Below are 20,600 nucleotides of genomic sequence, written 5' to 3'. Positions count from 1 at the left end.
CCCCATTTTCCCCCATTTTTTCCAATTCCCCCCATGTTTTCTCAATTTTTTCCCATTTCCCCCCCGTTTCCCCCATTTTCCCAATTTCCCCAATTTCCCCCATGTTTCCCCCATGTTTCCCCCCTTTTCCCCCCATGTTTTCTCCATTTTTCCCCATTTCCCCCATTTTTCCCCATTTCCCCCCATTTTTTCCTGTTTCCCCCATTTCCCCCATGTTTTCTCCATTTTTCCCCATTTCCCCCCATTTTTTCCTGTTTCCCCCATTTCCCCCATGTTTTCTCCATTTTTCCCCATTTCCCCCCCATGTTTCCCCATTTTCCCCTTTTCTCCCTGGGTTTTCCCCCATTTTCACCCCAATTTCCCCCATTTTTCCCCATTTCCCTCATGTTTTCTCCATTTTCCCCCATTTCCCTCATGTTTTCTCCATTTTTCCTCCACATATTCTCCATTTTTCCCCATTTCCCCCATATTTTCCCCCATTTTCCCATTTCCCCCTTTTCTCCCCAATTTCCCCCCGTGCTTTCCCCATTTCCCCCACGTTTTCTCCATTTTCCCCATTTCCCCTAATTTCCCCCCATTTTCCCAATTTCCCCCCACTTTTTCCTATTCCCCCATTTCCCCCATGTTTTCTGCATTTCCTCCCATTTTTCCCCCATTTCCCCCAATTTCCCCCACGTTTTCTCCATTTTTCCCCATTTCCCCCCATTTTTCCTATTCCCCCCATTTCCCCCCCATGTTTTCTCCATTTTTCCCCATTTCCCCCCCATGTTTTCCCCCTTTTCCCCCATTTCCCCCCCATTTTTCCCCATCCATAAAACCAGAGGCCTTTGGGGAATTTGCAGAGGCCGAGCCTCAAACACAGCAAAATTTCCAACAGCGCCAAAGCAGCAAAAAAATTCCTTAACCTGCAGAGGAGCCAAGGCAATGAGAGCAATAGTTTTAGCGTTTTTGTGGGGTTTTTTTTTTTTTTTGTCTTTTTAAATTCATCCTGCGGGATTTTAGGAAGGTTTGAGTTTATCAGTCGAGCTCTGTGGCGTCGTCCCTCACGACTGGGTGCTGTGTTTAAAATAACCAAACGTTGTTTGAACCAACCCATTTTTCCCAATTTTTCCCCATTTTTCCCCATTTTCCCCATTTCCCCCATTTCCTCCCCCTTTTCCCTCCATTTCCCTCCGTTTCCCCCATACTTTTCCCTCATGTTTTCCCCATTTTCCCCCATTTTTTCCCCATTTCCCCCCATTTTTCCCATTTTTTCCCCATTTCCCCCATTTCCTCCCCCTTTTCCCTCCATTTTCCCCCCATGTTTCCCCCATACTTTTCCCTCATGTTTTCCCCCATTTTCCCCCAATTCCCCCATTTTTCCCCATTTTTCCCCCATTTTCCCGCATTTTTCCCCATTTCCCCCACATTTTCTCCATTTTCCCCATTTCCCCCATGTTTTCCCCATTCCCCCAATTTCCCCTCCATGTTTCCCCTCATTTTCCCATTTCCCTCCCTTTTCTCCCCATTTCCCCACAATTTCCCCCATTTTCCCCATTTCCCCCCACATTTCCCCATTTCCCCCCTTTTCTCCCCATTTCCCCCATGTATTCCCCCATTTTTTCCTCTTTTCCCTCATTTCCCCCACATTTCCCCCATTTCCTCCCCCTTTTTTCCCATTTCCCTCCCTTTTCCCCCATTTCCCCCCATGTTTCTCCCCATTTTCCCTATAATTTCCCACATTTTCCCCCATTTTCCCCCATTTTTCCCCTTTTCCCCCAATTTTCCCCATTTCCCCCCATTTTCCCCCATTTCCCTCCATTCCCCCCCTGCTCTTCCCCCATTTCCCATTTCCCCCATGTTTTCCCTATATTTTCCCCCATTTTTCCCCATTTCCCACCATTTTCCCCCATTTCCCCCCCACGCTCTTCCCCAATTTTCCCCATGTTTTCCCCATTTTCCCCAATTTCCCCCATTTCTCCCCATTTCCCTCCATGTTTTTCTCACATTTTCTCCATTTCCCCCCAATTTTCCCCATATTTTCCTCCCCCCTTTCCTTCCATTTTCCCCCCATGTTTTCCCCATACTTTTCCCTCATGTTTTCCCCCATTTTTCCCCCATTTCCCCCCTTTTCCCCCATTTCCCCCCATTTTCCCAATTTTTTTCATTTCCCCCATTTTTCCCCATTTTTCCCCCATTCCCCCCATTTTCCCAATTTTTCCCCCATTTCCCCCCATTTTCCCCCATTTCCCCCATTTTCCCCCATTTTTCCCAATTTTTCCCAATTTTCCCCCATTTCCTCCCCCTTTTCCCTCCATTTCCCTCCGTTTCCCCCATACTTTTCCCTCATGTTTTCCCCCATTTTCCCCCATTTTTTCCCAATTTTCCCCCATTTTCCCATTTTTTCCCCAATTTCCCCCATTTTCCCCAATTTCCCCAATTCCCCCCAATTTTCCCCCAATTTTCCCCCGTTTTCTCCCCCAGCTCCCAGCCCGTGGCCGAGGCCGTTCTCCAGCAGCGCTCGGTGCTGTCGGCGCTGCTGCAGCGCCTGGCGGAGAAGCACAGCGAGCTGCAGCACTGCAGCGCCCAGCTGCACGCCTGGTCAGTGTCCCCGAGTGTCACCTCGGTGTCCCCAAGTGTCACCTGTGTCCCTCATTGTCCCCTGAGTGTCCCCTGAGTGTCCCCTGCTGCAGTGTCTGGCAGGGAAGCACAGCGAGCTGCAGCGCTGCAGCGCCCAGCTGCACGCCTGGTCAGTGTCCCCGAGTGTCACCTCGGTGTCCCCGAGTGTCCCCTGAGTGTCCCTGAGTGTCACCTGTGTCCCTCATTGTCCCCTGAGTGTCCCTGAGTGTCCCCGAGTGTCCCCTGTGTCACCTGTGTCACCTGTGTCCCTCATTGTCCCCTGAGTGTCCCTGAGTGTTCCCTGCTGCAGCGCCCAGCTGCACGCCTGGTCAGTGTCCCCAAATGTCACCTCAGTGTCCCTGAGTGTCACCTGTGTCATCTGAGTGTCCCTGAGTGTTCCCTGTGTCACCTCAGTGTCCCCAAGTGTCCCCAAGTGTCCCCGAGTGTCCCCGAGTGTCACCTGTGTCATCTGAGTGTCCCCGAGTGTCCCCTGAGTGTCACCTGTGTCCCTCATTGTCCCCTGAGTGTCCTTGAGTGTTCCCTGCTGCAGCGCCCAGCTGCACGCCTGGTCAGTGTCCCCAAGTGTCACCTCGGTGTCCCCGAGTGTCCCCGAGTGTCCCCGAGTGTCCCCTGTGTCACCTCCCTGTCCCTGAGTGTCTCTGAGTGTCCCCGAGTGTCACCTGTGTCACCTCCCTGTCCCTGAGTGTCCCTTGAGTGTCCCCTGTGTCCCTGATTGTCACCATGTCCCTGAGTGTCTCTCATTTTCCCCTGAGTGTCCCAGTGTCCCCTCCATGTCCCCTGAGTGTCCCCTCCCTGTCCCCCCCTGTCCCCCGTGTGTCCCCTCCGTGTCCCCAAGTGTCCCCTCCCTGTCCCCTGTGTGTCCCCTCCCTGTCCCCTCCCTGTCCCCCATGTGTCCCCTCCATGTCTCCTCCATGTCCCCAAGTGTCCCCTCCCTGTCCCCTGCGTGTTCCCTTCCTGTCCCCTGAGTGTCCCCTCCACGTCCAATGAGTGTCCCTGAGTGTCCCTCATTGTCCCGAATGTCCCCAGTGTGTCACTGAGCATCCCTGCCTGTCCCCTGAGTGTCCCCTCCATGTCCCCAAGTGTCCCCTCCCTGTCTCCTGTGTGTCCCCTCCGTGTCCCCACCCTGCCCCCTCCATGTCCCCAAGTGTCACCTCCCTGTCCCCAAGTGTCCCCTCCATGTCCCCTCCATGTCTCCTGTGTGTCCCCAAGTGTCCCCTGAGTGTCCCCTGTGTGTCCCCAAGTGTCCTCTCCATGTCCCCGTGTGTCCCTGAGTGTCCCCAAGTGTCCCCTCCCTGTCCCCAAGTGTCCCCTCCATGTCCCCTCCCTGTCCCCTGTGTGTCCCCTCCCTGTCCCCTCCCTGTCCCCTCCGTGTCCCCCGTGTGTCCCCTCCCTGTCCCCTGAGTGTCCCCTCCGTGTCCCCTCGGTGTCCCCAAGTGTCCCCTCGGTGTCCCCAGCTCCCGGCGCGTGTCGGACGCGCAGAAGCGGCTGCAGGTGGAGGTCAAGCTGGCCATCCTGCAGGTCATGAGGGAGCTCAACCAGCGCGCCAAGGCCCTCGTGGGGGACGTCCAGGTGAGAGTGCCACCGCCCCCGAGTGTCCCCGAGTGTCCCCGAGTGTCCCTCGAGTGTCCCCTGAGTGTCCCCTGAGTGTCACTGCCATGGTGACACTGCCGGTGTAAAGAATCAGCCAGAAATCCAAATTAATCAGTGGGAAAGGTTTTAATTTTTGTGACCAAAATCCTTCCCTGAGTGTCCCTGAGTGTCCCCTGAGTGTCCCCTGAGTGTCAGTGGTGACAAAGATCAATGAAAAATCCAAATTAATCAATGGGAAAGGTTCATTTATTTCTGTGTTTGTCTCTGTTGTCTCACATTGTCCAAATAATAATAATAATAATAATAATAATAATAATAATAATAATAATAATAATAATAATAATAATAATAATAATAATAATAATATTTTGGACTAAAATACTGATTATGGAAATAATGATAAAACTGTGGACTAAATAATTATAAATAATAATTATAAATAAATTATTATAATAATTATATTGAAGTAATAATATATATGTATAATAATTATAAAATTTTAACTAAAGTATTAATCACAATTAGGACTAAATAATTATGCATCAATAATAATTATAAACAAATAATAATAATATATACATAATAATTTTACTATGTTTATATATATAAAAATAATAATTATAAAATTTTAAACTAAAATAATAATAAAAATCTGGACTAAATAATTATATAAAAATACTTATTATTATTATTATTATTATTATTATTATTATTATTATTATTATTATTATTATTATTATTATTATTATTAATCATAATCATAATCATAATCATAATCATAATTATATATAAATTATGATTATATTTATAGATATATATAAATAATGATCATAAAATTTTAACTAAAATAATTAAAAATTTGGACTGAATAATTATGTAAACACAATATTTATAAATAAATTATAATAAGAATTATATATAAATTATAATTATATTTAAAATATATATAAATAATAATGATAAAATTTTAACTAAAATAATAATAAAAATCTGGACTAAATAATTATATAAAAATTATTATTATTATTATTATTAGTATTAGTATTAGTATTAGTATTATTAGTATTATTAGTATTATTAGTATTATTAGTATTATTATTATTATTATTATTATTAATAATAATAATAATAATAATAATAATAATAATAATAATAATAATAATAATAATAATAATAATAATATAAAAATTATGATTATATTTATAGATATATATAAATAATGATTATAAAATTTTAACTAAAATAATTAAAAATTTGGACTGAATAATTATGTAAACACGATATTTATAAATAAATTATAATAAGAATTATATATAAATAATAATGATAAAATTTTAACTAAAATAATAATAAAAACCTGGACTAAATAATTATATATAAATACTTATTAGTATTAGTATTAGTATTAGTATTAGTATTAGTATTAGTATATATAATTTATTATTATTATTATTATTATTATTATTATTATTATTATTATTATTATTATTATTAATAATAATAATAATAATAATAATAATAATAATAATAATAATAATAATAATAATAATAATAATAATAATAAGTATTTATATATAATTATTTAGTCCAGATTTTTATTATTATTTTAGTTAAAATTTTATCATTATTATTTATATATATTTTAAATATATTTATAATTTATATCTAATAACCCAGCTTTGGCCTCATCCGTGTCCCCCCCGTGTGTCCCCCCCGTGTGTCCCCCCCGTGTGTCCCCCCCGTGTGTCCCCAGCGCGTCACCGAGGGCCGGCGGCAGCGCCTGGAGCGGCAGCGTCGGGAGCTGAGCCGGGCGCGGCGGCTGCAGGAGCACGCGCTGCGATTCGGGGCCCGCGCGCTGCACGGGCGCCACGGCACCGCCCTGCTGCTCTCCCGGAGGCTGGTGAGAGAAAACCCCAAAAAAATACCCCTAAATACCCCAAATGTACCCCAAATGTACCCCACGGCACCGCCCTGCTGCTGTCCCGGAGGCTGGTGAGAGAAAACCCCAAAAAATACCCCAAATGTACCCCAAATGTACCCCAAATGTACCCCACGGCACCGCCCTGCTGCTGTCCCGGAGGCTGGTGAGAGAAAACCCCAAAAAATACCCCAAATGTACCCCAAATGTACCCCAAATGTACCCCACGGCACCGCCCTGCTGCTGTCCCGGAGGCTGGTGAGAGAAAACCCCAAAAAAATACCCCAAATGTACCCCAAATGTACCCCAAAAATACCCCAAATGTACCCCACGGCACCGCCCTGCTGCTGTCCCGGAGGCTGGTGAGAGAAAACCCCAAAAATACTCCAAAAATACCCCAAAAATACCCCACGGCACCGCCCTGCTGCTGTCCCGGAGGCTGGTGAGGGAAAACCCCAAAAAATACCCCAAATGTACCCCAAATGTACCCCACGGCACCGCCCTGCTGCTGTCCAGGAGGCTGGTGAGAGAAAACCCCAAAAAATACCCCAAATGTACCCCAAATTTACCCCAAATGTACCCCAAATGTACCCCACGGCACTGCCCTGCTGCTGTCCCGGAGGCTGGTGAGAGAAAACCCCCCAAAAATACCCCTAAATGTACCCCAAAAGTACCCCACGGCACCGCCCTGCTGCTCTCCTGGAGGCTGGTGAGAGAAAACCCCCCAAAAATACCCCAAATGTACCCCAAATGTACCCCAAATGTACCCCAAATTTACCCCAAATATACCCCACGGCACCGCCCTGCTGCTGTCCAGGAGGCTGGTGAGAGAATGCCCCATAAAACCACGCCAAATGTACCCCAAATGTACCCCAAATTTACCCCAAATATACCCCAAAAATACCCCAGGGACCCTGAGGGACAGGGTGGCGCTTGGGGACACCAGTGGCCTTTGTGGTTGGCCCCATTTCCCCCCATGGCACAGCCCTGCTGCTGTCCTGGAGGCTGCTGAGAGAATGCCCCAAAAACCCCTAAATACACCCCAAATTCCCCTAAATATACCCCAAATACCCCAAATCCTCCAGGGAACCCCCCAAATACCCCAGATCCTCCAGGGACCCCATCCCAAGGGACAGGGTGGCACTTGGGGACACCAGTGGCCTTTGTGGCTGGCACTCTGCTCTCAGAGTGGGGCCAGCGCCATTTTCTCCTCCGTGATGTCCCCCTGATGTCCCCCTGGTGTCCCCTGGTGTCCCCTGATGTCCCACAATGTCCCCTGATGTCCCCTGATGTCCCCTGATGTCCCCTGGTGTCCCCTGATGTCCCACAATGTCCCCTGATGTCCCCTGATGTCCCCTGGTGTCCCCTGGTGTCCCCTGGTGTCCCCTGGTGTCCCCACACTGTCCCCTGATGTTCTCTTATGTCCCTATGTGTCCTCCTGGTGTCTCGTGATGTCCCCCATGTCCCCTGATGTCCCCTGTGTCCCCCAGAGCCACTCACAGCTGCTCCTGGCTCTCAGGGTCACCCACAATGTCCCCTGATGTCCCCTGGTGTCCCTGCGATGTCCCCCGATGTCCCTGTGGCCCTGCGATGTCTCATTGTGTCTCCTGATGTCCCCAATGTGTCCCCAATGTGTCCCCAGTGTCCCCCCAGGTGCAGGCGCAGCTGTTGGGGGCCCTGGGGGTGCCTGGGGCTCTGTGATGTCCCCAATGTCCCCAAATCCTCTCAATGTCCCCAATGTGTCCCCAAAGTGTCCCTAAGTGCAGGCGCAGGTGTTGGGGGCCCTGGGGCTCTGTGATGTCCCCAATGTGTCCCCAATGTCCCCAATGTCCCCAATGTCCCCACTGTCTCCAAGTGCAGGCGCAGCTGTTGGGGGCCCTGGGGCTCTGTGATGTCCCTGATGTCCCCCAATGTCCCCAATGTGTCCCCACTGTCCCCAGGTGCAGGCGCAGCTGTTGGGGGCCCTGAGGCTCTGTGATGTCCCCCAATGTCCCCAATGTCCCCAATGTGTCCCCAATGTCCCCAGGTGCAGGCGCAGCTGTTGGGGGCCCTGAGGGTGCCCCTGGAGCCCCCGGAGCCTCAGGGGGAGCTGCGGTTCCAGTGGGACCTGCAGGGATGGACCCGGAGCGCCCAGAGCTTCGGTGAGGGGACACTGAGGGGACACTGAGGGGACACTGAGGGGACACTGAGGGGACACTGGGACACTGGGGACACTGGGGACACTGAGGGGACAATGGGGACAATGGGGACACTGAGGGGACAATGGGACCTGCAGGGATGGACCCGGAGCGCCCAGAGCTTCGGTGAGGGGACAATGGGGACAATGGGGACACTGAGGGGACAATGGGGACACTGAGGGGACACTGAGGGGACAATGGGGACAATGGGGACACTGAGGGGACAATGGGACACTGAGGGGACACTGGGACAATGGGGACACTGAGGGGACAATGGGACACTGAGGGGACACTGGGACAATGGGGACACTAAGGGGACACTGAGGGGACAATGGGGACAATGGGGACACTGAGGGGACAATGGGACACTGAGGGGACACTGGGACAATGGGGACACTGAGGGGCCACTGAGGGGACAATGGGGACACTGAGGGGACAATGGGGTCACTGGGACCTGCAGGGATGGGCGCTCCATCCCCCCAGAGCTTCGGTGAGGGGACACTGGGGACACTGGGGGGACACTGGGACACTGAGGGGACAATGGGGTCACTGAGGGGACAATGGGACAATGGGGACACTAAGGGGACACTGAGGGGACAATGGGGACACTGAGGGGACACCTGGGGACAGCCAGAGGGCACCGGGGGACACGGGACACAAGGGACAAGGGCATGGGGTGACAAAGGATGGGAGGGGCTGAGGGTGGCAGTGACAGGGGGACCCAGGGAGGGGGTGACAGGGGACAGGGGGGTGACAGTGACACGGGGGGGGGTGACAGTGACACGGGGGGGGGGGGGGTGACAGTGACAGGGGGGGTGACAGTGACACGGGGGGGGTGACAGTGACACGGGGGGGTCAGGGGACACAGGGGGGTGACAGTGACACGGGGGGGTCAGGGAGGGGGTGACAGGGGACAGAGGGGGTGACAGTGACAAGGGGGGGGGTGACAGTGACACGGGGGGGTCAGGGGACACAGGGGGGTGACAGTGACATGGGGGCGGGGGGGGTCAGGTGACCCCGGTGTCCCCTGACCCCCTCCCTCCCCTCCCCCCCCCCCCAGGTGCCATCATCTCGGAGCCGCCCCTCCCCCCCTCGCGGAGCCCCCCCCGCGGCCCCTCCCCCACCGAGCAGGTACGAGGGGGGACATTCGGGGGCTGCCACCCCCTCCCCGTGATTGTCCCCACCCCTTCCATGATGTCCCCACCCCTCCATGATGTCCCCACCCCTCCATGATGTCCCCACCCCCCTGTGGTGTCCCCACCCCCCTGTGTTGTCCCCACCCCCTGTGATTGTCCCCACCCCCTGATTGTCCCCACCCCCCTGTGATTGTCCCCACCCCTTCCATGATGTCCCCACCCCTCCTGTGATTGTCCCCACCCCCTGTGATTGTCCCCACCGGTCCCCTGGTGACATTCTGGGGGTGCCACCCCCCTGTGATTGTCCCCACCGGTCCCCTGGTGACATTCTGGGGGTGCCACCCCCCTGTGATTGTCCCCACCGGTCCCCTGGTGACATTCTGGGGGTGCCACCCCCCTGTGATTGTCCCCACCGGTCCCCTGGTGACATTCTGGCGGTGCCACCCCCCTGATGTCCCCTCCCTGTCGTGTCCCGTCCTGCAGGTTGTCACCGGGGGCCAGGTGACACCGGAGCTGCTCCTGCAGGGCCCCCCCCGGCTGTCACCTCCCCCCCAGCTGTCACCTCCCCCCCGGATGTCACCGCCCCCCCTGGAGCCAGCGGCCACCCCCAGCCCCCAGCTGGGTGAGGGGACACGGGGACACGGGCAGGGACATGGGGACATGGGGAGGGGACACGGGGAGGGGGACACGGGGACAGGGGGAAGGGACACAGGGACACGGGAGGGGACACGGGGGGACAGGGCAGGGGACACGGGGACACAGGGGGGGACACGGGGACACAGGGGGGGACACGGGGACACAGGGGGGGACATGGGGACATGGGGAGGGGACACGGGGACACGGGAGGGGACATGGGGACACGGGAGGGGACATGGGGACAGGGCAGGGGACACGGGGACACGGGGAGGGGGACACGGGGACAGGGGAACAGGTGCGGGGACATGGGGACATAGGAGGGGACACGGGGACAGGTGCAGGGACATGGGGACGGGGAGGGGACACGGGAGGGGACACAGGGACAGGGGAGGGGACACGGGGACACAGGAGGGGACATGGGGACAGGGGAACACGGGGACAGGGCAGGGGACACGGGGACACGGGGAGGGGGACACGGGGACAGGGGAGGGGACACAGGGAAGGGACGGGAGAGGGGACACTGGGCTGGGGACATGGGGACAGGGGAGGGGACACGGGGATGGTGACACGGGAGAGGGGATGGGGACATGGGGACAGGGGAGGGGGACAGGGGAGGGGACCCTCGGGCAGTCCCTGACGGGCGTTTGTCCCCAGCCGCCAGCCCCGAGAACGGCGTCACCGCTGCGAGGACGTGAGTGGGGACAGGGGGGGCCCTGTCCCTGTCACCACCCCCTGCCGCCACCCCTGCCACCCCCTGTCCCTGTCACCACCCCCTGCCGCCACCCCTGCCACCCCCTGTCCCTTGTCACCCTCGTACTGTCCCCTATTCCATGGTGACACTGTCCCCTGTCCCTGTCCCAGGGTGACATTTGTCCCCTGTCCCTGTCCCCTGTCCTAGGGTGACATTTGTCCCCTGTCCCTGTCCCAGGGGTGACACTGTCCCCTGTCCCCTGTCCCAGGGGTGACATTTGGGGCTGTCCCCTGTCCCCAGAGTGACACTGTCCCTGTCCCCTGTCCCCAGGTGACATTTGTCCCCTGTCCCAGGGGTGACACTGTCCCCTGTCCCCTGTCCCAGGGGTTACAATTGGGGCTGTCCCCTATCCCCTGGTGCCATCTGTCCCTGTCCCCCGGTGCCATTTATCCCTGTCCCTCGGTGCCATCTGTCCCTGTCCCCTGTCCCTGTCCCCCGGTGCCATTTATCCCTGTCCCCTGATGCCATCTCTCCCTGTCCCCTGGTGCCATTTGTCCCTGTCCCCTGTCCCTGTCCCCTGATGCCATCTGTCCCTGTCCCCCAGTGCCACCTGTCCCTGTCCCCTGTGGCCACCTGTCCCTGTCCCCTGGTGCCATCTGTCCCTGTCCCCTGTCCCTGTCCCCCGGTGCCATCTGTCCCTGTCCCCTGCAGGAGGATCCCCGGCCGTTCCCCCCGGGAGGAGAAGCTCGTTAAGAAGCTGCTCATTAAACGGTAACGAGGGAGGGGGAGGGGACCCTGCCACCCCCTGTGTCCCTTGTCACCTGTCACCCCCTGTCCCCTGCCACCCCCTGTGTCCCTTGTCACCTGCCACCCCCTGTCCCTTGTCGCCTGTCAGGGACCCTGCCACCCCCTGTGTCCCTTGTCACCTGCCACCCCCTGTCCCTTGTCACTGTCACCCCCTGTCCCTTGTCACTGTCACCCCCTGTCCCTTGTCACCTGTCACCTGCCACCCCCTGTCCCTTGTCGCCTGTCGCCCTGGCCAGGGCCACCTGCAGCCCCTCCTGTCCTGTCCCTTGGCCAGGATGTCCCTGTCCCCTGTCCTGGGGTCCCCCTGTGCCAGGACCCCCTGTCACTGTCCCTGTCCCCAGCCTTCCCCAGCCTTGTCACTGTCCCTTGTCCCCCTTGTCACTGTCCTTGTCCCCAGCCTTCCCCAGCCTTGTCACTGTCCCTGTCCCCTGTCCTGGGGTCCCCCTGTCCCTGTCCCTGTCCTTGAGCCTTGTCCCTGTCCCCAACCATCCCCAGCCTTGTCCCCCTGAGCCTTGTCCCTGTTCCCCTGTCCCCCTGTCCCCCTGTCCCCCACCCTTGTCACTGTCCCTGTCTCCCTGTCCCCAACCTTCCCCACCCTTGTCACCCTGTCCCCCACCCTTGTCATTGTTCCCCTGTCCCCCTGTCCCCCAGCCTTGTCACTGTCCCCGTCCCCCTGTCCCAGCGTTCCCAGGGACCCCCAGCCCCCATTTCCCATGAACCCCCTGAGCTTTGGGGTCCCCTCAGGGCTGACCCCGTTGTCCCCCAGGAGGGGCCCCAGGGGTTTTGGGACCCCCAGGTGACCCCGGTGTCCCCCAGGATCCCCCTCAGAGGTTTTGGGGTGCCCAGGTGACCCCGTTTATCCCTGCCAGGGGTTTTGGGGTGCCCTGGTGACCCCGTTCTCCCCCAGGAGGGCCCCCCAGGGTTTTGGGGTCCCCAGGTGACCTCAGTGTCCCCCAGGAGGGGTCCCTGGAGCTTTGGGGTGCCCTGATGACCCCGCTGTCCCCCAGGAGGGGCCCCTGGGGTTTTGGGGTGCCCTGGTGACCCCGTTTATCCCCCCAGGAGGGGCTCACAGGGGTTTTGGGGTGCCCTGGGGTTTTGGGGTCCCCTGGTGACCCCGTTTATCCCCCCAGGAGGGGCCCCCCCTCGGTTTGGGGCAGCCCCCCCAGGCTCCCCAAGCAGCCTCGGGTGAGCCTGGAGCGCCTGGAGCTGGACCTGGAGCTGGACCCGGCGCAGCCGCCCGTGTTCCGCATCTTCCCGGGGCCTTCGGCGCAGGAGTTCAGCCTCATCGTCATCGAGCAGGGCGCCCAGGGGACACCGGCGACACCGGGGACACCGGGGACACCGGGGACCCAGGGGACGGCGGGCACCGAGGGGACAGCGGGGACACAAGGGACACAAGGGACAGAAGGGACAGAAGGGACAGAAGGGACAGAAGGGACGGGGCAGCCACACGCAGCTCTCCTGGTCAAGGTGGGTGACTCCAGTGTCCCCTCCCAGTCCCAGTGTGTGTGTCCCCAGTGTCCCCTCCCAGTCCCAGTGTGTGTGTCCCCAGTGTCCCCTCCCCACCCTAGTGAGTGTCCCCAGTGTCCCCTCCCCGCCCTGGTGAGTGTCCCCAGTGTCCCCTCCCCAGTGCACCCTGTCCCCTCTCAATCCCACCCAGTGTGTGTCCCCAGTGTCCCCTCCAGTCCCAGTGTGTGTGTCCCCAGTGTCCCCTCCCCACCCGGGTGAGTGTCCCCAGTGTCCCCTCCCCGTCCCAGTGTCCCCTCCCCACCCTGGTGAGTGTCCCCAGTGTCCCCTCCCCATCCCCCTCCAGTGTCCCCTGTCCCCTGTCCCTGTCCCCATCCCTGTCCCTGTTCCCGTCCCCATCCCTGTCCCTGTCCCCGTCCCTGTCCCCATCCCTGTCCCCTGTCCCCGTCCCTGTCCCCATCCCTGTCCCCTGTCCCTGTCCCCTGTCCCCATCCCTGTCCCCTGTCCCTGTCCCCTATCCCTGTCCCCTGTCCCCATCCCTGTCCCTGTCCCCTGTCCCTGTTCCCGTCCCTGTCCCCATCTCTGTCCCTGTGTCCCCTGTCCCTGTCCCCTGTCCCCATCCCCATCCCTGTCCCTGTCCCTGTCCCCATCCCTGTCCCCTGTCCCCTGTCCCTGTCCCCATCCCTGTCCCCATCCCTGTCCCCATCCCCATCCCTGTCCCTGTCCCTGTCCCCATCCCTGTCCCCTGTCCCTGTCCCCATCCCTGTCCCCATCCCTGTCCCCATCCCCATCCCTGTCCCTGTCCCCATCCCCATCCCTGTCCCCATCCCTGTCGCCGTCCCCTGTCCCCTGTCCCTGTCCCTGTCCCCATCCCTGTCCCCATCCCTGTCCCTGTCCCTTTTCCCGTCCCTGTCCCTGTCCCCATCCCCATCCCTGTCCCCATCCCTGTCGCCGTCCCCTGTCCCCTGTCCCCTGTCCCTGTCCCCTGTCCCTGTCCCCATCCCCATCCCTGTCCCCATCCCTGTCGCCGTCCCCTGTCCCCTGTCCCCTGTCCCTGTCCCCTGTCCCTGTCCCCATCCCCATCCCTGTCCCCATCCCTGTCCCCGTCCCCTGTCCCCTGTCCCCTGTCCCTGTCCCCTGTCCCTGTCCCCATCCCCATCCCTGTCCCCATCCCTGTCCCCATCCCTGTCCCCGTCCCCTGTCCCCTGTCCCCTGTCCCTGTCCCTGTCCCTGTCCCTGACCGTGTCCCCCCCAGCAGGAGGAGCAGCAGGAGTCGCCCATCGGTGACACCGGTGACATCGGGGACACCAAACCCGTGGGGCTGCTGCCCCCTCCCCCGGGGGACCCAGGCCCTGCCCCGGGGCTCTCGGGGGTCCCCATGGGGGTCCCCATGGGTGTCCCCGGGGGTGTCCCCGGGGGTGTCCCCGGGGGTGTCCCCGCGGGGGTCTCGTGCTGCCGCGTGTGCGGCCAGGCCGGGGCCGTGGTGATGTGTGACCGCTGCCAGCGCTGCTTCCACCTGCACTGCCACCTGCCCGCCCTGCGCGACGTGCCCAGGTACGGCTGGCATCCAGCGGGATCCAACGGGATCCATCCGCTGGGATCCATCCGCTGGGATCCACTGTCCTGTGTCTGTCACCTCCCTGGGATCCACTGCCCCGTGTCACCCCCCAATGTCCCTGGGATCCACTGCCCCGTGTCACCCACTGGGATCCACTGCCCCGTGTCACCTCCCTGAGTTCCCCAGTGTCCCTGGGATCCACTGCCCCGTGTCACCTCCTAGGCCTGGGATCCACTGCCCCGTGTCACCCCCCAATGTCCCTGGGATCCCCTGCCCCGTGTCACCTCCTAAGCCTGGGATCCCCTGCCCCGTGTCACCCCCCAATGTCGCCCAGTGTCCCCAGGATCCCCTGCCCTGTGTCACCCCCTGAGTCCCCCAGTGTCCCCAGGATCCACTGTCCTGTGTCACCTCCTAGGCCTGGGATCCCCTGCCCCGTGTCACCCCCCAATGTCCCCCAGTGTCCCCAGGATCCCCTGTCCTGTGTCACCCACTGGTCACCCCCCAATGTCCCTGGGATCCACTGCCCCGTGTCAGCCCCCAATGTCCCCCAGTGTCCCCAGGATCCCCTGTCCTGTGTCACCCACTGGTCACCCCCCAATGTCCCTGGGATCCACTGCCCCGTGTCAGCCCCCAATGTCCCCCAGTGTCCCTGGGATCCCCTGCTCTGTGTCACCCCCTGGGTTCCCCTGCCCCGTGTCACCCCCCAGTGTCCCTGGGTTCCACTGCCCTGTGTCACCTCCTAGGCCTGGGATCCCCTGCCCTGTGTCACCCACTGGCCCCCCCCAATGTCCCTGGGATCCACTGTCCCGTGTCACCTCCTAGGCCTGGGATCCACTGCACCGTGTCACCCCCCAATGTCCCTGGGATCCACTGCCCCGTGTCACCCACTGGGATCCCCTGCCCCGTGTCACCCCGAGTCCCCCGGTGTCCCCAGGATCCCCTGCCCTGTGCCACCTCCTAGGCCTGGGATCCCCTGCCCCATGTCACCCCCCAATGTCCCCCAATGTCCCCAGGATCCCCTGCCCTGTGTCACCCCCTGTCACCCCCCAATGTCCCCCAATGTCCCCAGGATCCCCTGTCCTGTGTCACCCACTGTCACCCCTCAATGTCCCTGGGATCCACTGCCCCGTGTCACCCCCTGGGATCCACTGCCCTGATCCCCCATGACCCCATTCCCGATCCCAGGCCCGTGGGGATCCCTGTTCCCAATCCCAGCCCCATGGGGATCCCCCATTCCCGATCCCCCATTCCCGATCCCCCATTCCTGATCCCATTCCTGATCCCCCATTCCCGATCCCCATTCCCGATCCCCCATTCCCGATCCCCATTCCCGATCCCCATTCCCGATCCCCCATTCCCGATCCCCCATTCCTGATCCCATTCCTGATCCCCCATTCCCGATCCCTCATTCCCGATCCCCATTCCTGATCCCCCATTCCTGATCCCGTTCCCGATCCCCATTCCCGATCCCCCGTTCCCGATCCCCGTTCCTGATCCCCCATTCCCGATCCCCCATTCCTGATCCCGTTCCCGATCCCCTGTTCCCGATCCCCGTTCCCGATCCCCATTCCCAATCCCCCGTTCCCGATCCCCGTTCCTGATCCCCGTTCCCGATCCCACAGCCCCGAGTGGATCTGTTTGCTGTGCCAGGAGCTGCCCCCTCCCCTGCCAGAGCCGGACCCGGACCCGGAGCAGGGCCCCCCGCAGAAACTGAGCCCCCAGGACCAGCAGGTGAGGCCAGGCCGATCCCACTGGGCTGATCCCGATCCCACTGGGCCAATCCCGATCCCACTGGGCCCATCCCGATCCCACTGGGCCCATCCCGATCCCACTGGGCCGATCCTGATCCCACTGGGCCGATCCCAATCCCACTGGGCCCATCCTGATCCCACTGGGCCGATCCCGATCCCACTGGGCTGATCCCGATCCCACTGGGCCCATCCCGATCCCACTGGGCCCATCCCGATCCCACTGGGCTGATCCCGATCCCACTGGGCCCATCCTGATCCCACTGGGCTCATCCTGATCCCACTGGGCTGATCCCCATCCCACTGGGCCCATCCTGATCCCACTGGGCCGATCCTGATCCCACTGGGCTGATCTGATCCCACTGGGGCCATCCTGATCCCACTGGGCTGATCTGATCCCACTGGGGCCATCCTGATCCCACTGGGCCCATCCTGATCCCACTGGGCTGATCTGATCCCACTGGGTCCATCCTGATCCCACTGGGCTGATCCCGATCCCACTGGGCCGATCCTGATCCCACTGGGCCGATCCTGATCCCACTGGGCTGATCCTGATCCCACTGGGCTGATCTGATCCCACTGGGCCCATCCCGATCCCACTGGGCCCATCCCGATCCCACTGGACCCATCCCATGGCTGATCCCGATCCCACTGGGCTGATCCTTCTTGGCTGATCCCAGGGGATCCTGCTGGAGTGATCCCACTGGGCTGATCCCCTGATCCCACTGGGCCGATCCTTCTTGGCTGATCCCAGGGGATCCTGCTGGGCTGATCCCACTGGGCCGATCCCACTGAGCTGATCCCACCGGGCTGACCCCACTGGGCCGATCCCAGGGTGTCCCATTGGGCTGATCCTGCTGGGCTGACCCCTCTGGGCCGATCCCGGGGGATCCCCTGGGATCTCCTCCCTCGGGATCCCAACCCCGACCCCGATCCCGCAGCGCTGCGAGTTCGTGCTGCTGGAGCTGCTGTGCCACGAGCCCTGCCGGCCCCTGCAGCGCCTCTGCAGCAACCTGGTGAGCACGGGGGGGATCGGGGGGGATCTGGGGGGATCAAGGTGGGATCTGAGGGGATTGGGGGATCAGGGGTGGGATCTGTGGGGGATCAGCTCCCCGGTGAGCCCAGGGGGGAAATTGAGGGAATCTGGGGGGATCTGGGGGGATTGGGGGAAGATGGGGAGGGGATCAAGGTGGGATCTGTGGGGGATCAGCTCCCCAGTGAGCCCGGGGGGGAAAGTGGGGGAATCTGGGGGGATCTGGGGTGGGATTGGGGGAGGGATCGGGGGTGGGATCAGCTCCCTGGTGAGTGGAGGGAGCCCAGTGGGGATCTGGGGGGATCTGGAGGGGATCGGGGATGGGATTTGGGGGCTGGGATCAAGGGGGATCGGGGGTGGGATCTGAGGGGGATCAGGGGTGGGATCTGAGGGGGATCAGCTCCCTGGGGAGAGGGGGAGTGGATCAGGGCAGATGGGGGGGATCAGGGGGGTTCTGGGGGGGATCAGGGGGGTTCGGGGGGGGATCAGGGGTGGGATCGGGGGTGGGATCTGAGGGGGGATCAGGGGTGGGATCAGATCCCCGGTGAGCAGTGGGAGCAGAGCAGGGGGGATCTGGGGTGAGATCTGGGGGGATCAGGGGTGGGATCGGGATCAGGGGGTGGGATCAGGGATCGGGGCTGGGATCAGGGGTGAGATGTGCCCTGTTTGGGATCAGGGGTGGGATCAGGATCAGAGGGTGGGTCTGGATGGGATCATGGATAGGAACTGCCCTGTTTGGGATCAGGGGGTGGGATCAGGGGTGGGATCAGGATCAGGGTGTGGGATCAGCCCCGTTTGAGATCCGGGGGTGGGATCATGGTTGGGATCTGCCCCATTTGGGATCAGGGGTTGAGATCATGGTTGGGATCTGCTCCTTTTGGGATCATGGTTGGGAACTGCCCCGTTTGGGATCCGGAGATGGGATCAGCCCCGTTTGGGATCCGGGGGTGGGATCATGGTTGGGATCAGCCCCGTTTGGGATCCGGGGGTGGGAATCACAGGTGGGATCTGCCCCGTTTGGGATCACGGTTGGGATCAGCCCCGTTTGGGATCAGGGGGTGGAATCACGGGTGGGATCTGCCCTATTTGGGATCACGGTTGGGAACTGCCCCGTTTGGGATCAGGGGGTGGAATCACGGGTGGGATCTGCCCTATTTGGGATCACGGTTGGGATCTGCCCTATTTGGGATCACGGTTGGGATCGGCCCTATTTGGGATCACGGTTGGGATCAGCCCCGTTTGGGATCACGGTTGGGATCTGCCCCGTTTGGGATCATGGTTGGGAACTGCCCCGTTTGGGATCCGGGGATGGGATCATGGTTGGGATCAGCCCCGTTTGGGATCAGGGGGTGGAATCACAGGTGGGATCTGCCCTATTTGGGATCACGGTTGGGATCAGCCCCGTTTGGGGTCACAGGTGGGATCTGCCCCGTTTGGGATCGTGGTTGGGAACTGCCCCGTTTGGGATCCGGGGATGGGATCATGGTTGGGATCAGCCCCGTTTGGGATCACGGTTGGGATCAGCCCCGTTTGGCGTCACTGACCCCCGTGCCCACCCCTCAGGACGGCGCTGACGCCATGGACCTGACGCTGATGCGGGCGCGGCTGCAGGAGAAGCTGAGCCCCCACTACCGCAGCCCCGAGGAGTTTGCCCGCGACGGGTGGCGCCTGCTGCGCCAGTTCCACCGCCTCACCGAGGTCTGCCCGGCCCTTGGGGGGCTCCTCTTGGCTTCTTGGGGAGGTTTTGGGGGGCTCCAACCCCTCTGGAATTCCCATTTCCCCCCCAGGACAAGGCGGACGTCCAGTCCATCCTGGAGCTGCAGCGTTTCCTCGAGAGCCGCCTCAGCGCCGTCTTCGGCGACCAGAAATTCTCCAGGCTCCTGCTGGACCCTGAGGAAGCGCTGGAGGTGTTTCCAGGCTCCTGATCGACCCTGCTGGGGGGGAAAACCCTCCCAGCACCCCAATTTCCCCTCCCAGCACCCCAATTTCCCCTCCCAGCACCCCAAGTTCCACTCCCAGCACCCAAATTTCCCCTCACAGCACCCCAATTTCCCCTCCCAGCACCCAAATTTCCCCTCACAGCACCCCAATTTCCCCTCCCAGCACCCCAATTTCCCCTCCCAGCACCCCAAGTTCCACTCCCAGCACCCCAATTTCTCCTCCCAGCACCCCAATTTCCCCTCCCAGCACCCCAGTTTCTCCTCTCAGGACGCCAATTTCTCCTCACAGGACACCAATTTCCCCTTTCAGGACCCAATTTCCCCTCAAAGGACCCCAAATTTCCCCTCACAGGACCCAAATTTCCCCTCAAAGGACCCCAAATTTCCTCTCCCAGCACCCAAATTTCTCCTCACAGGACCCCAAGTTCCACTCCCAGCACCCAAATTTCCCCTCACAGGACCCAAATTTCCCCTCCCAGCACCCCAATTTCCACTCCCAGCACCCAAATTTCCCTTCCCGGGACACCAAATTTCCCCTCAAAGGACCCAAATTTCCCTTCCCAGCACCCAAATTTCCCCTCACAGGACCCAAATTTCCCTTCCCAGCACCCAAATTTCCCCTCACAGGACCCAAATTTCCCTCCCAGCACCCAAGTTTCCCCTCACAGGACCCAAATTTTCCCTCCCAGCACCCAAATTTCCTCTCACAGGACCCAAATTTTCCCTCCCAGCACCCCACTTTCCCTTCTCAGGACCCCAATTTCTCCTCCCAGGACCCCAATTTCCCCCCACAAGTTCGGGTTCCCCCCAGAGCCCCCCGGGATGTGGGGGTGTCCCTGTCCCCCCCTTAGCCTGGGGTCATGAAGGAAAATAAAGCTCTGGGAGGTTTTAAAGCTTCATCTCTTGGGTTCTGCCTCATCTCTGGGCTGGATTTGACCTGGATTTCCTGAATTTGCCCCAATTTCAGGGCTTGGATTTCCTGGATTCTCCCCAATTTCTGTCCTTGATGATTTAACCTGGATTTCCTGGAATTTCCCCCATTTCTGTGCTTGGATTTCCTGGATTTTCCCCCATTTCTGTGCTTGGATTTCCTGAATTCTCCTCAGTTTCTGTGCTTGGATTTCCTGGATTTTCCCCCATTTCTGTGCTTGGATTTCCTGAATTCTCCTCAGTTTCTGTGCTTGGATTTCCTGGAATTTCCCCCATTTCTGTGCTTGGATTTCCTGGATTTTCCCCCATTTCTGTGCTTGGATTTCCTGGATTCTGCCCAATTTCAGGGC

General features: G+C 58.4%; 1 protein-coding gene across 1 annotated transcript in view; it reads left to right on the top strand.

Annotated features, from left to right (window-relative positions):
* The window catches only part of TRIM28 (tripartite motif containing 28), a 30,619-nt gene extending 10,400 nt beyond the window's left edge, over positions 1-20,219 (top strand). Inside the window, exons 5-16 of the mRNA XM_066571482.1 lie at positions 2,464-2,580; positions 4,074-4,188; positions 5,963-6,109; positions 9,924-10,062; positions 10,731-10,767; positions 11,479-11,538; positions 12,705-13,044; positions 14,300-14,595; positions 16,222-16,330; positions 17,289-17,363; positions 18,944-19,078; positions 19,168-20,219. Of these exons, the coding sequence (XP_066427579.1) occupies positions 2,464-2,580; positions 4,074-4,188; positions 5,963-6,109; positions 9,924-10,062; positions 10,731-10,767; positions 11,479-11,538; positions 12,705-13,044; positions 14,300-14,595; positions 16,222-16,330; positions 17,289-17,363; positions 18,944-19,078; positions 19,168-19,305 (1,708 nt within the window). The 3' untranslated portion in view covers positions 19,306-20,219. The remainder of the gene's footprint in view (positions 1-2,463; positions 2,581-4,073; positions 4,189-5,962; positions 6,110-9,923; positions 10,063-10,730; positions 10,768-11,478; positions 11,539-12,704; positions 13,045-14,299; positions 14,596-16,221; positions 16,331-17,288; positions 17,364-18,943; positions 19,079-19,167) is intronic.
* Positions 20,220-20,600: the final 381 nt, after the last annotated feature.

This window comes from Molothrus aeneus, unplaced genomic scaffold, assembly GCF_037042795.1.
Source record: "Molothrus aeneus isolate 106 unplaced genomic scaffold, BPBGC_Maene_1.0 scaffold_70, whole genome shotgun sequence".
NCBI classification, from domain to species: Eukaryota; Metazoa; Chordata; class Aves; order Passeriformes; family Icteridae; genus Molothrus; species Molothrus aeneus.
The sequence above is the reverse complement of the archived record's forward strand: the minus strand, read 5'-3'. Positions and strand labels throughout refer to the sequence as shown.